This window comes from Dama dama, chromosome 10, assembly GCF_033118175.1.
Source record: "Dama dama isolate Ldn47 chromosome 10, ASM3311817v1, whole genome shotgun sequence".
In the NCBI taxonomy this organism is placed as follows: Eukaryota; Metazoa; Chordata; class Mammalia; order Artiodactyla; family Cervidae; genus Dama; species Dama dama.
The window spans coordinates 12191560-12205449 of record NC_083690.1 but is presented as its reverse complement, the minus strand read 5'-3'; the positions used below and the strand labels follow the sequence as shown (position 1 = coordinate 12205449).

Below are 13890 nucleotides of genomic sequence, written 5' to 3'. Positions count from 1 at the left end.
ATGCTACAACATGATGAAGCTTCAAAACATGAAACTTAGTGAAAAGAGTCAGACACAAAAGGCCACCTACTGTATGATTTTGATTTACACAAAAAATCCAGAATAGGCAAATCCATTGAGAGAAAAAGTAGATCAGAGGTTGCCTGGGGCTGAGGAAATGGAAAATGAAGAACAGCTGTTAATGAGTATGAAGTTTCTTTTTGGAGTAATGAAAATGTCCTAAAATTTATTATGGTGATGTTTGCACAATTCTGTGAATATGGCAAAAATTTAAAGAAACAGAGAGAGATCTAAAAAGAAGTAAAAGACAAACCAATCTGCATTGTTTCAACTTTATTTAAACATTTAAATAAGAGAGAATTTAAAAATACACTATAGGGAATTCCCTGGTAGTCCAGTAGCTAGGTCTCAGCACTTTAACTGCTGGGGTGGGTTCAATCCCTGGTCGGGGATCTAAGTTCCTGCAAGTAGCGCAGCTTGGCCCCCACCTCCGCCCCCCAAAAAAATACACTATAAAATAAAATTGTAAGGCAATCATGGAAATTTGAAAACTGAATATCTGATATTAATGAATCACTGCTTATTTCTCAGAGATATGATAATGGAATTGAGTTATGTTTTTTAAAAAGGATCCCTATAGCTTAGAGATACATATTTTAAAAAAACTTACAGATGAAATGATACAGTATCTGGGACTTGCTTCAAAATAAACTGGGGAAGAAGGCAGGAAGTAGATAGGTATATGGGTGAAATGGTCATGAGTTGGTAACGGTTCATTAGACTATTCTCATCACTTTTTTTTTTTTTTTTTTGCCTTGAAATTTTCTTAAATTAAAAAAAGACAGGAAACAGTTCCATGCCACATTTTTTTATGTGCCAATTAATTCCATAGGTGAAAAACACCTTGGACTTTCCCTTCCAATCATCAGCAACCACTTTTTCTATCTCAGTTACAATCTTTCCAAAAGAAGACTTTCATCCTTAATGCTTTTTCCTGAAAAAATCATTTGTTAGTGTCCTTCTATAATTTGTTTAACCTTAAACCTAATGGGGTTTTTCAACTGAATTTTAAAATTTCTTCAGTTTTGATACTAAGTTGCTCCTTGAAGGCTACATTGGTCAGTTTCCCTTTGCTTGTCAATTTCACTGGCTCTCACAATGTAGGCAACAGAGAGAAGGGTACAGGATTGAGAGTCTAAGGTGGAGACACCATGCTCACATAAAAAGGAAGAGATTTCCAGAGCTACTTAGCCCCAGCCCTTGTCCCAGAAGGGAAGCCAGAAAACAACCCGAACTGAACCCCACAGGGTCCTTACAGAAACAATAATAGCAGCTCCAAGCTCCTTACCATGTGAGAAGCACAGTACCAATCACTTTACCTGAGTAATATTATTTAGTCACTGCAACAAGCCTAAGAGTCAGGTGCTGTTATTTATCCTCATTTTGCTGAGACTTCAGAAATGTTTGAGCACCTTGCTCTAAATCACATGGCTTTCTGTGACAAAGCTGGGATTTGAACCCAAGCTGTCTGCCCCCAGGGTCTGCACTTATCCCAGGCTACATTACCTCCTGGATGAACTCATCACATCTTTGTTGTGGTATCACTAATGTTCAAGGATCAGAAACACTTAAGTAGACCAAAAATCATCTGACAACAGAAGCTGGACTACCTCCCAGGAAAACGTCCCTCCCCAGTTCCCGCAACAGCATCATCAATTTCACAAACTTTACTCATGAATAGCAAAACAAAAGGCACCTAAATTGTTGGAAATGATCCACAGAGTTAACTTAAAAGTTAAAGATGAAGAGAGACACGGGGCCTTCACTTTGCCCTGCCCCAACCTCCAGAAAAGCCTGGGTCTAAGGTCAGGGCCAGCAGCACTGGTTGCAAGAATTCTGTAGAGGCAATTCCACAGTGAGGGGAAAACAGGCAGAAGGAGGGTAGGCGGGTCCTCCTAAGTAAATCCAAATCCCAGTTAGGGGAGCTGGGAGGCTTCCCTGAGTCACTCCCGTCTCCACATACTACACCCAGGGATGACTTAGCACCAAAACACAACAGATCTCGTGAGTGGAAAGGGCTGAGAACACCCATCCAAGCCTAGGGACTAAACTTCAGAAACGCTGAGGACAGGCTGTACACACACCCCTCCCAGCCTCCCACCAAAACCACCCAGCACTCCAGTGGAAGGGAGAGGAACGGATGGGAAGGGCGGAGACCCCAGATGGGCTCAACACTGGACAGCAGGCTGCAGGGCAGGTCTAGTGAGACCTCAAATGAGCAGGGTAAGAAATGGAAGGAGCTGAAGAATGAACAAATAACCAAAATGCAAGAGGCACGGCTCAGAGAGGGAAAATGAGAAACTGGGAACAACTGGGGACTGGAACAGCAAAGAACTGGGGGGGAGAGGGGAGGGGGGAACCGCAGGACCGGGGAAGACAAAGAGGCTGGAGGACTCAGAGTCCTCTGGGAGCCGAGAGCTGGGGGAACGCGGGGCACAGGGGTCAGCAAACTAAGAATGACCAGCAAGAGAATGGTCAGCAACACTCTTTGCCCCTGCGGAGACCGGAGTGGCTGGGCACAGAGGCCTCGGGAGTGGCTGGGGAGCAGGGGGACCCAGGAGTGCAACTGAGACGCAGAGGGTCGAGGAGTTAGGAGGGACTGAGACACAGGCTGTCTGAGAACCGGGGGCTGGTAAGTGCACAAGGGGGTCGGAGGATGGGGAGGGGCTGAGGGACCCGGGGCACAGGTGTCCAGCAGCAGGCTGTGCAAGTGGCGGGCAGGAGTCAAGGGGCTAGGAGCGCCTGGACCCGGCACTCCAGAAAAGTGCAGGCGACCGGGGGCCAGGACCTGGGCGTACAGGGCTCCGGAACCTGGGAGCGACGGCACGGGGTCCGCGAGCAAGCGGGACGCAGGGACTCGGGGGCTGGAGTGTGCGGCTGGAGCGGCGGGAGCCGGAGCGGCCGGGGCGGGTGACAGCGGCCAGGCCGCCACTCACCGCTCATGGTGCTGCTCCCCGGGCCGGTGCCTGCCGCGCCGCCGCCGCCGCCGCCGCGCTCCAGACAGGCCGGGAGACGGCGCGCCCAGCCCCGCCTGCCGCCCCGCCCCGGAAGTGGAGCGCAGCCGCCGCCGCCCCGCCCCCCGACCCGGAAGGTAAACACGGGCACCCGCGCGAGGCGGCCAGACTGAGGCGCGGCTTTGCTGTGCGGAGTCCGCCGGGCGCACCGGGCAGTCGTAGACACACCGGCTGGGGCGCCTCGTGGTTCGCTGGTCTCCGGGTGCGGTGGAGACCGGCTGGGACGCCTCCCCGCCAGCCTGAGTTCACACCTCTGTGGGGGAGCCGGGCGGGAAGGTGGCCACGAGACATGAAACAACACGGTCCCAGAGAGCCCTAGGAGCGGAACGGGGAAATTTAGAGGAATGGGCCAAAGCGTGGGGACAAGGGAGGCGGGAAGTCCCGGAGGGGCTCTCTATGCAGATGACTTTAGAGTCCTGGACGGTAAGAGGAAGGCGGCCCGGGAAGATCGGCAGGAAGGGTGTTCCGGAAGGAACCTCCTGCCTGGAGGGGTTGCCTGGAGCCAAAGGGTGAGCAAGAAAAGGGCTTTGAGAGAGGAGATGGAAGATGTGGGTGAAGGGGTTGGGCTCTTCTGCCTCACTGTAAGGAGGTGAAAGTGAAAGCCACTCAGTCGTGTCTGACTCTTTAGGCGCCCATGGACTTTAACGCCAGGCTCCTCTGTCCATGGGGATTATCCAGGTAAGAATACTGGAGTGGGTAACTAACTGTTCCCTTCTGCAGGGGATCGTCCTAGCCCAGGGATCAAACCCAGCTCTCCCGCAATGCAGGCGAATTCTTTACGGTCTGAGTCACTAGGGAAGGGAAATAGGGAGTGGGAAATTGTTACAGGAGTTTAAGCAGAGGACTTGGACTGCAAGGAGATCCAACCAGCCCATCTTACAAGAAATCAGTCCTGAATATTCATTGAAAGGACTGCTGTTGAAGCTGAAACTCCAATACTTTGCCCACCTGATGCGAAGAACTGACTCATTGGGAAAGACCCTGATGCTGGGAAAGATTGAAGGTGGGAGGAGAAGGGGACGACAGAGGATGAGATGGTTGGATGGCATCACCAATTCAATGGACATGAATTTGAGTAGGCTCCGCCAGTTGGTGATGGACACGGGGGCCTGGGGTGCTGCAGCCCATGGGGTCACAGAGCTGGACAGGCCTGAGTGAGTGAACTGAACTGAAGCAGAGGAGTGACACAATCTTAAGGAGGTTTTAGGATGATTCCTCTTCCTGGTTGAGAATGAATGGTAGTGGGTGGGTCGGGGTGGAAGAAGGGGCTGCTGGTTAGGGGGGCACTGCAGTTGTTCAGCAAGAAGTGTGAGTGCCTGAGGCTAGGGTGGTGGCAGTGGCAGGAACCTGGCTGGGCTGTGTTTGGAAAGTTGTTACTGCCCCGTTTTACAGACAGGAGAAAGAGGACTCAGAAAGGGGAAAGAAGCATTTTCCCAACTTGTTTGGCCCAAGGAAAAGAAAGTGAAAATGTTAATCGCTTAGTCGTGAGGGACTCTTTGTGATCCAGTGGACTATATAGCCCTCCACCCAGAGTAAAACAACATTTTACACCACAACCCGGCACACAAATGCATACATTTAAGAATCTGTTGAACAAAATTCTGCAGGTAATGTATTCTCTTCGATTTTTTTTTTTTCCCCAGTGTTGCCTGAGAAGGATTGATCCACTCCCAAGACTTGATCCACAAAACACTGAAGTGAGGCCCCATGGGGACATGGAGCCAGAATGCCAGCCCAACTGTGTGTGACCTACAGCCCCGTGGTCTTCTGCTATTACCTTGCTTCTCTACACGTCATCTCTGGCCCCTGGGAATTTACCTTGTGGACTCAGCAGAGGTTGAGAGATCTTTAGAAGGATGCTCTCTCTGCAGCACTGTTTATAATAGAAAGTGGAAAGCACCAAAGCCAGGTTAGAGAATAGCTAAACAAATCATGGCCCACCTCACAGTATTTAAAAATGCTAATTATAAAGGTAATGAAAACACAAGGAAAGGCCAAAGATAATACAGTAATTTTTAAAAAGCCGCATGCAAAATGGTTTGTACGCTATGATTACAGTTGTGTCAAAATACAGTCATGTAGGGACTGTGATAGAATGTAGAAATGAAAATTCTTGTGTTGGGGAATTCTTGAAAATTCTTTTCTTGTTAAGGTGGTTTTTTTTACCATGTTCAAAATTGTACTTTACAGTTGTTGCTAATTTGTTATTCTAGTTAAAGCATCAATGTGTCGGAATCCCTTCTCTTCCCGCCCAGAAAATCTAGGTTAGGTCTGTCTGCCTCTGTAACTTTGCTGAGACATCACATACCTGATTCATGGAGTTGTCAGGAAGTGATACACCTTCTTACAGTGCCCTGTACCTTGTCTTCCTGGCACTTGAAATGGGATATGTTATTGAACTTGTAGCGTGTACTTCACATCCTCCACCACCAGCTACTCCCTTTAAGTATGGTAATTCCTTCCTCCTGAGACTTGGCCCGGTACTGGAGAACCAAGAATCAAAAGCCTAAGGTCAATAGCACTTTTGGACTTTTGGAAAAATCTAAACTCATTGAGGGGAATGGAGCAGTAAGGAGAGAAGGAAGAAGGGCTGTGAGAAGCTAGGAGGAATATTCCCAGGCCACATAACAGACAAGGAGTGTCCGCCTGCACTTGGAGAAACTAGACCTCAAAGCACTAATAAAAACCACAATGGCAATGGAACTAACACAAAATACTTATCATGAACCAGAAACGTATCATGGGAAAAAATAAATAATAAATGTACATGTGTGTATATTTTCATTTAATCTTCAAAACAATGTTATAAGTAGATACTGTTATTATCCCCATTTTACAGATGGGGAAACTGAAACAGGGAATGGTTAACTTTCTCAGTCACTCAGTGTCTATAACTTCCTAGTAACAGAGTCAGGATTCAAACGAAGAGCCAGTGTCTTCATTGCTATGTTGTATCATCTATGGCCCTCAAGACCCTGGAATGAAGCCATGATGGACCCCAAGTAGGTAGAAATGTCTCACCAAGTTTCTCCATATCCCAAACCCAACACAAAAGCCACAAAGCCCCAAGACCTCGAGGTTCTCTGATTGGTGCTAATAGGGCATTATCTTAACAACGATCAAAGTCAACAGACACCAGAGGGCATTGCCTGTTTCCATAACACCCCAGGACCTTTGCACAACCCAAGGAAGACAACCCTCTCCCAATAATGGGTAACCCAACGAGATGAGAAATTCAGAAATGGAATTAAATTAATATGAGAAGAAGAAAAAGGGATAGATCAGAATGTCCGGATTTCACTTTGGCTCTGCACTTACCGTCTATGTGACCCTTGCTCTGACTCCCTTTCTGTCATCGTGTGTAACAGGGAGATCGTTATGGTCCACCTACCTTGTGATTTGTTGTGTACATTAAATGCCTTACTACGGGTAAAGCACTTGGAACAACTCCTGGCACCTTAGAAAGGCTACATAAATGCTTTCTGTCATTATTACTTCCTGCGTTAACTGCAAAAATGACACCGAGTACACCTTTATCAGAGTTTGCAGCTCCACGTTCACTTATACGATTATAATAATGCCTGTATGACTCCATGAAGCTGGAAGCTCCCAAGGTCAGGCACCAGTCACGCCCTGCACACTGAATCAGGGTGGCTGACTCCAGGCTTCTATATACAGAGAGTACATCGGATCACCTTGCTCTCCTTTAACAATAAAGAGAGAAATCCAGTCTGTCCTGAAATGTATGTGTGCATGTATAGGAGAGAAGCCGCCTAGCCATAGAAATATGTGACTATGGGATCTACACATTGCGGTGCTTTTTTTATTTTCAGTGAGTCAGTTTAATCATAAAACCAAGGAAACTTCCAGAGTTAAGCTCCCAACAATAAGGTAGAAAAACATTGCTAACATAAACATTTTCCAGAATTAGAGGATGGGAAGCCATATCATCCGCTGACAAGTACAATCATCTTAAAGAGATCTGACACACCATCCTTCCCTTAGGACAAAGATTTTCCAAGTAGCTCTATACCACTGACATGGTTAATTATCTGGTAGGAATTGATTTCTCCATCCCCGTGACACTGGTGGTGGCTAGCAGACTGTCGCAGTAGTCGTTTGTTTTCGTGGTGACAAGAATGGTCGCGCCTTCCTCCATCGCTGGGAGGGGGAAGAAATGGTCAGAATCGACCTTCAGTTTGCTCCTGACACAGTCTTCACACATACATTCTTCTATTGTGTACCCCAGGCCTCTCGAAAGAAGAGGTTCAGCCACGATACTGCTGTTATTGCTAACATCCAGGTCTGCGTTAGCATTCTTCTGGAGAACCGCTCCTGAATGCACAAAAACAGAACTGTTATCCTAAATCTTTCAGGGTGCTTGGTTGTGCCACACTTAGCAGCATGCATCAGGGATCAAAGCAACAGGAGACAAAAGTCTTTCCCCAGAAGAATCAGGCCTTACACCCCAAGTCATGAGCTGAAAGACCATGGGCCACGTTGGGTTCAAAGACATGCTCACTTTAGGGCACACAGTATTTTTAAAGTGTTTGCTTATCTGTTTTATGTTGGCCCACATTTGAAAGTCAAGAGATTTTACATACAAATCTAGACAACTGGTCTCTCTTTTTTGTGGCCACACCTCATGGCGTGGGGGTGCTTCCCAGGTGGTTTAGTGGTAAAGAATCCGCCTGCACTGCCAGAGACACGGAGACGCAGTTTCAATCCCTGGGTCAGGAAGATCCACTGGAGAAGGAAATGGCAACCCACTCCAGTATTCTTGCCTGGAGAATCCCACGGACAGAGGAGCCTGGTGGGCTACTGTCCATAGGGTCACAAAGTCCAAAGGGTCGAAGAACTTCCCCCACCAGGGATCAAAGTCATACCCCCTGCAGTGGAAGTGCAGAGTCTTAACCAGTGGACCACACTGGAAGTCCCTCTTTTACTTTATTTTTTTTTTTTAAGACAACAAAATATGGCCAGTGGGAACTGACATTCCTACAGGAAAACACTTGGGAGTCAATCAGTAGCTTTTGTCTCCTTCAAGCTGGGCACAGGCTCCCCTATCACGGAACCTCCAGTGACCCACCACATTCGTTTCTGACCCACTTGGCCCCTGGATGCATTAAATACCGACCCTTTTTATAACTGTGAAATGACAGATCAGCATGTGTTATAGCATACCAAAGTGAGTCTGGGGTGACACTTTACAATTCAAAGTAAAGATGTTTCTCTTACAGAGCATTGGGCAGATTACTTTTTTTTTTTTTTAATGAATCTTTCATGATCCCATAAGGAAGGAGTCTGTTGTGTCCTCATTACACACTTGTGCAGGCACATTTTAATACTTTCCCAACATTCCACGGTATACCTCCATCTTCCAAAATGTCACAGTTAAAGTCACTCCCCACCTGTCTCTCAGGCCCCAGGCAAAAAAAGAGAAATGAGTAAATGATGTGGAATAGCCATCTTCCTCCCCTTTCTGCACTAGAAAGCAGACAAAATGTTGCCTTATAGATTATGCACAGAAAATACACGCATAAAGAAATAGGGCAATGACTGCGAAGCATTTAGAAATTAGATCATGGGCAAAGGTGCTGAAATATTTTTCTCTTAAGAAACTCTTCACGCTATGGAAAACAGTGTGGAGATTTCTTAAAAAACTGGAAATAGAACTGCCATATGACCCAGCAATCCCACTTCTGGGCATACACACTGAGGAAACCAGATCTGAAAGAGACACGTGCACCCCAATGTTCATCGCAGCACTGTTTATAATAGCCAGGACATGGAAGCAACCTAGATGCCCATCAGCAGATGAATGGATAAGGAAGCTGTGGTACATATACACCATGGAGTATTACTCAGCCATTAAAAAGAATTCATTTGAACCAGTCCTAATGAGATGGATGAAGCTGGAGCCCATTATACAGAGTGAAGTAAGCCAGAAAGATAAAGAACATTACAGCATACTAACACATATATATGGAATTTAGAAAGGTGATAACGATAACCCTATATGCAAAACAGAAAAAGAGACACAGAAATACAGAACAGACTTTTGAACTTTGTGGGAGAATGTGAGGGTGGGATATTTCAAAAGAACAGCATGTATACTATCTATGGTGAAACAGATCACCAGCCCAGGTGGGATGCATGAGACAAGTGCTCCGGCCTGGTGCACTGGGAGCACCCGGGGGAATCGGGTGGAGAGGGAGGTGGGAGGGGGGATCGGGATGGGGAATACGTGTAAATCCATGGCTGATTCATATCAATGTATGACAAAACCCACTGGAAAAAAATAATAATAATAAAAAATAAATAAATAAAATAAAAGCAAGAAGAATTAGGTTAAAAAAAAAAAAAAAGAAACTCTTCAGCAGAATATTCACTTCTCTGGGATTGATTCTCTACTGCTTAATAAAGATAAAGATCTTTGAGATGATTGCTTAAATAATCCAGGAGCAATTGGTATTCATTTCTAGCTTTTTTCTGCAGTAGAATGTTCATCTGAGCCAACAACACTTGTATCTATATGAAAATACAGTCACCAATCTTGTCAAATACACTTAGTACCAGACCTGGCTAGCTATTTCTGATACTGTGATGTTTAATCAATGTGCTGAATTTGGTCAAAGAGATGGATGTTTCCCAAGGAGGCCTCAGTACTTCAAAAGACTAAATACCAAAGGAAGAATGTTGAGGAAGGCTGACACAGTATGACATCAACAAAGAAGGTGTAAACATCGGAAAGGAAACTCACTTCTCCCAAGAGTTTATTTAACCCAACTGTCATCTAACATACTCAAAAGGGCACTTACCGGATGAGATACACAACATGAAAGAAGAAAAGAAATTGAAATTCACAATAGCCACCTCTTGGAAAGAGATTTCAAAGATCAACCATCAAACCAACCTGTGTTTTTAAGTTTGTCCTTTAATGGTTCAGAGCTCATCTTCCTTAGCAAGAACATCAATACGAAAACTGTCAAGGAAACTATCAAGCTCAGGCCCAAACAGGTCCAGAGAAATGTATTTGTTCCTTTCACTGAATCAAAAGAACATCAGAGAGAGAATGAACTTGATAACATAATATTCACATCAGGTCAAGATTATTTGCCATCCTGTTCCCCTAATTCCTCAGCTTTGACTTTTAAATTCTAAGTTAATACTTAATTAGGAGAGATGATAAAAATCTATGTTGCTAAGATCGCAGAATAAAATAGAGTTGAGTTCTGAAAAAGTATCCATTCCTATTGGCATTTAAATGATTGCCTTATTTTCTTTCTCTTTTTGATTCAGAAAATCTCACCACCTTCCCCATAATGTTTCTTCTTTGAATAAACAGTCAACTCCAGTATTCTTGGGCTTCCCTGTGGCTCAGACAGTAAAGAATCTGCCTGCAACGTGGGAGACCTGGGTTGGGGAGATTCCCATGGAGGAGGGCATGGCAACCCACTCCAGTATTCTTGCCTGGAGAATCCCCATGGACAGAGGAGCCTGGTGGGATACAGTCCATGGGGTCACAAAGGGTCGGACACAGCTGAGCAACTAAGCACGCGCGCACACACACACATACACACACACACACAGCAAATACTTCACACCAACGAGTAAGCGTTCAAACAGGATTACTTACTTGTGTTACAGTAATGCTGACATATTACAGGAGGGGTATTAGGGCATCGAAGTTGACACGATTTGCAAGTATTCAGCAATCTGTCAAAATATTCATTTGGGGAGCACCGCTGAGCCATCTGGAACTGGATCACAAAATGAAACAAGGAAACCACAGAAAGGACGGCATGGAAGGACACCTAAACTCTTGATGAGAATTCCCCAGCAAATGTAGTGACGGCAGCCAGAATGTCAAGGAAAAAAACCAGAACGTCACATTGATGACTTGGTTCTTAAGGGGGCTGACTCTTTGTACTGTGGCTAAGGATTTGAATACCAACACTAATTCCAGTTTCTAAGTTTGAGGCTTGCGTTGGGTAGGAGAGGGGGTATATGCAGCAAGAGCGAACCATACTTGAAACAGAAACTGCTTATTTATAGAGGAGATTTCTCAAGCAGGTGACAATTGCAGGATCGTCAACAAGCCCGAGGCGTCAAGCAGGAGGTTCAGTGACCATTTCTGGAGCATCTGTTCTGTGAGCTGTGCTGTGATGGGCCCCAGGGAGAGAGAGAAGACAAGGTCTGAGCCACTGAGGAACTTGAAATCTAACAGAGGAGACTGTGCATGCGTGCGTAGTCACTCAGTCGTGTCAAATTCTTTGTGACCCTTTGGACTGGAGCCCACCAGACTCCTCTAATTTTTCAGGCAAGAATACTGGAGTGGGTTGCCATTTCTTAGAGGAGATAGAAATGCACTCAAATAACCACAAAGTATAGTGGGAAGATAGAATGTGAGAGGGGGAGACTTCCCTGGTAATCCTGTGACTAAGACTCCATGTGCCCAAAGCAGGGGATCCGGTTTGATCTCTGGTCAAGGAACTAGATCCCACCTGCTGCAACTGAGCATTCACTTGCTGCAACTAAAGATTCTGCATGCCTAAACTAAAACCGGTGAAGCCAAGTGAACAATTTTTTTTTTTTTTTTTAAGATAGAAGAATGTGAGAAGAAAGGAGTATGAAGCACGACTACCAGGTTTTAAACCTAGGAAGAATCCCAGAATTCTGACAAATAGAGACTTATAGGATAAAAGAGGCAACTTCTATTTTTACTTCTAGGGTAAAAGAGGTTTAAAAAAAAAAGAGATAGGTAAAAGAGGCCTGGGGAAGACATATTTGGGACATAATAATAATATATGACTATTAATATAAGGCTTTCGAATTGTGGTGCTGGAGAAGACTCGCGAGAGTTCCTTGGACAGCAAGGAAATCAAACCAGTCAATCCTGAAAGAAATCAACACTGAATATTCATTGGAAGGACTGATGCTGAAGCCGAAGCTCCAGTAATTTGGCCATCTGATGTGAAAAGCCGACTCATTGGAAAAGACCCTGATGCTGGAAAAGACTGAGGGCAGGAGAAGGGGGCAGCAAAAGATGAGATGGTTGGATGGCATCACCAACTCAATGGAGATAAATCTGAGCAAACTCTGGGAGATAGTGAAGGACAGGGAAGCCTGGTATGCTACAGTCCATGGGATCAAAAAGAGTCGGACATGACTTAGTGACTGAACAACAACAATAAATTAATATAATATTATAACATATGTCCATGTTATGTCTATGTTCCACTGTTGAACATCTATTCAATGTCTATTGAATGTTCCAATGTCTATGTTCCACTGTTGAAAACTTTGAAAAAACAGTTGGGCATATAGCAAAATTATCCATAGTCATAGCATACAGAAACAATCACCATTAATATTGGGGTGTATAAAACAGAATTTGCAAGCAGGCCTACCAATGCGTTCTTTGCTTGTTTGTTTTTTTCTCTTTATGTTGGAGTATAGTTGATTTATGAGGTTGTATTATACAAAGTGATTCAGTTATACATATTCTCATATCTATTCTTTTTCATACTCTTTTCCCATATGGGTTATTACAGAGTACTGGGTGGAGTCCCCCATGCTATTGCCAATGTGTTCTGCTTAGGCAATTTGTGATATAGATCTTTCTGGAAGGATTTCTGTAGGTGGCCAGATGATTGATTGATTGACTGATTCATGTAGCACATTCTTCCTTTTATATAAATGGAATCACATGTGTTTGCATTTAACCATACTGAGAGATACCCATATGGAAATGTCCAAATAAGTCAATCAGAAATACAGGACTCAAGTAAAATGCAAGGATGGGAAAAATCTCAGATTAAAGACAGTGCATATCTCTAGGGGGCAAAAAGGGGGCAAAAGAGGCTTCACCTATATTGGTCACATTTTATTAAGCTGAATGGTGGACAAATTGGCATTTCCTGTGTTATTCTTTTGTTTTATTTTTGGTTATTCTTTACACTTTTTGATATGAAAACAATGATAAATGCAAGAATTAAAAAGAACACACTTTTTTTTTTTTTTTTTATGAAAGGCTTGAGCCTAGAGGAAAGTTTGAACTCCGATTAATGAAAATCTCACATTCCTCCAGAGGTGAGGTCAATGGGTGTGACAGCCAGGTGGGACAACCAAGAGCTGAAAGGACCAGCCCTGCAGGTCCCTCGCCCTCAGGCTCCTGCCAAAGGTGACCCCGGGAGACAGGAAAGGACGCAGGAAAAGCAGGATTAGAGATAGGCCGGGACAAAGGTTATCTCTCCTATCAGCCAAGCAAGGACAGTTTCAGAGAAGGGTAGGAAGCGGGATCAAATTCTGTAGAAAAGTCAGAATTGATGCACTAGGGAGGGGGTCACTGGTGGCCTTTGAGTCTGTCAGTCGGTATATTGCGGGTACTTAAGGAGAGGAGAGAAAGAGGAAGTGGCCAAACTAGGCCATGCCGGGCAAGTCTGGTGGAAAGCACTGCTGTTTCTGACAGATGTACTGGCTCCGGTGCCTGAAGCACCATGTAGAAAGATGTTCACTGCAGCACCATGTGTAGTCACATGAGCCTGTCCATCATGGGGAAACCTCACGGTAGAATACTATGCAACCGCGTAAAAGAATGAAACCAATGCCCTCTGACGAGAACAGTACATCACTAAGTGAAAAATGCAAAGTACTGAAGAGTGTGTTTTCAATCTTCTTTGTTGTGTTTACAAATAAAATATGTAGTATTTTTAAAAGTAAAATTTAAAAAGACAAACAAAAAAAATAAAATATGTAGGGTCTATATAGAGATATAAATATACACTACATCTGAAAAGATGCTCAGGAGACT

The 13890-nt window shown here is 44.7% G+C and overlaps 2 protein-coding genes and 1 long non-coding RNA gene across 5 annotated transcripts in view; 1 reads left to right on the top strand and 2 right to left on the bottom strand.

Moving 5' to 3' along the window:
* SNX29 (sorting nexin 29) overlaps positions 1 to 3080 on the bottom strand; it is a 566190-nt gene extending 563110 nt beyond the window's left edge. The window contains exon 1 of one of the 3 annotated variants that reach the window (XM_061152859.1): positions 2997 to 3080. In XM_061152859.1, coding sequence (XP_061008842.1) covers positions 2997 to 3003 — 7 coding nt within the window. In that variant the 5' untranslated portion in view covers positions 3004 to 3080. Of the gene's footprint in view, positions 1 to 2858; positions 2896 to 2996 lie in introns of those variants that run through there. The other 2 variants (XM_061152861.1, XM_061152860.1) reach the window with 2 other exon arrangements.
* Positions 3081 to 3168: 88 nt separating this feature from the next.
* On the top strand, positions 3169 to 5840 carry LOC133063461 (uncharacterized). Its single transcript, XR_009694413.1, has 3 exons — positions 3169 to 3583; positions 3703 to 3752; positions 4718 to 5840. It is a non-coding gene; the product is annotated as an uncharacterized LOC133063461 (long non-coding RNA).
* A 1037-nt stretch (positions 5841 to 6877) lies between these two features.
* Positions 6878 to 10989, bottom strand: TNFRSF17 (TNF receptor superfamily member 17). Its single transcript, XM_061153964.1, has 3 exons — positions 10714 to 10989; positions 9991 to 10122; positions 6878 to 7409 (listed from the first exon to the last, which is right to left on the bottom strand). The coding sequence occupies exons 1-3, from the start codon at positions 10829 to 10831 to the stop codon at positions 7123 to 7125; spliced, it is 537 nt and encodes a 178-aa protein (XP_061009947.1). The 5' UTR covers positions 10832 to 10989; the 3' UTR covers positions 6878 to 7122.
* Positions 10990 to 13890: the final 2901 nt, after the last annotated feature.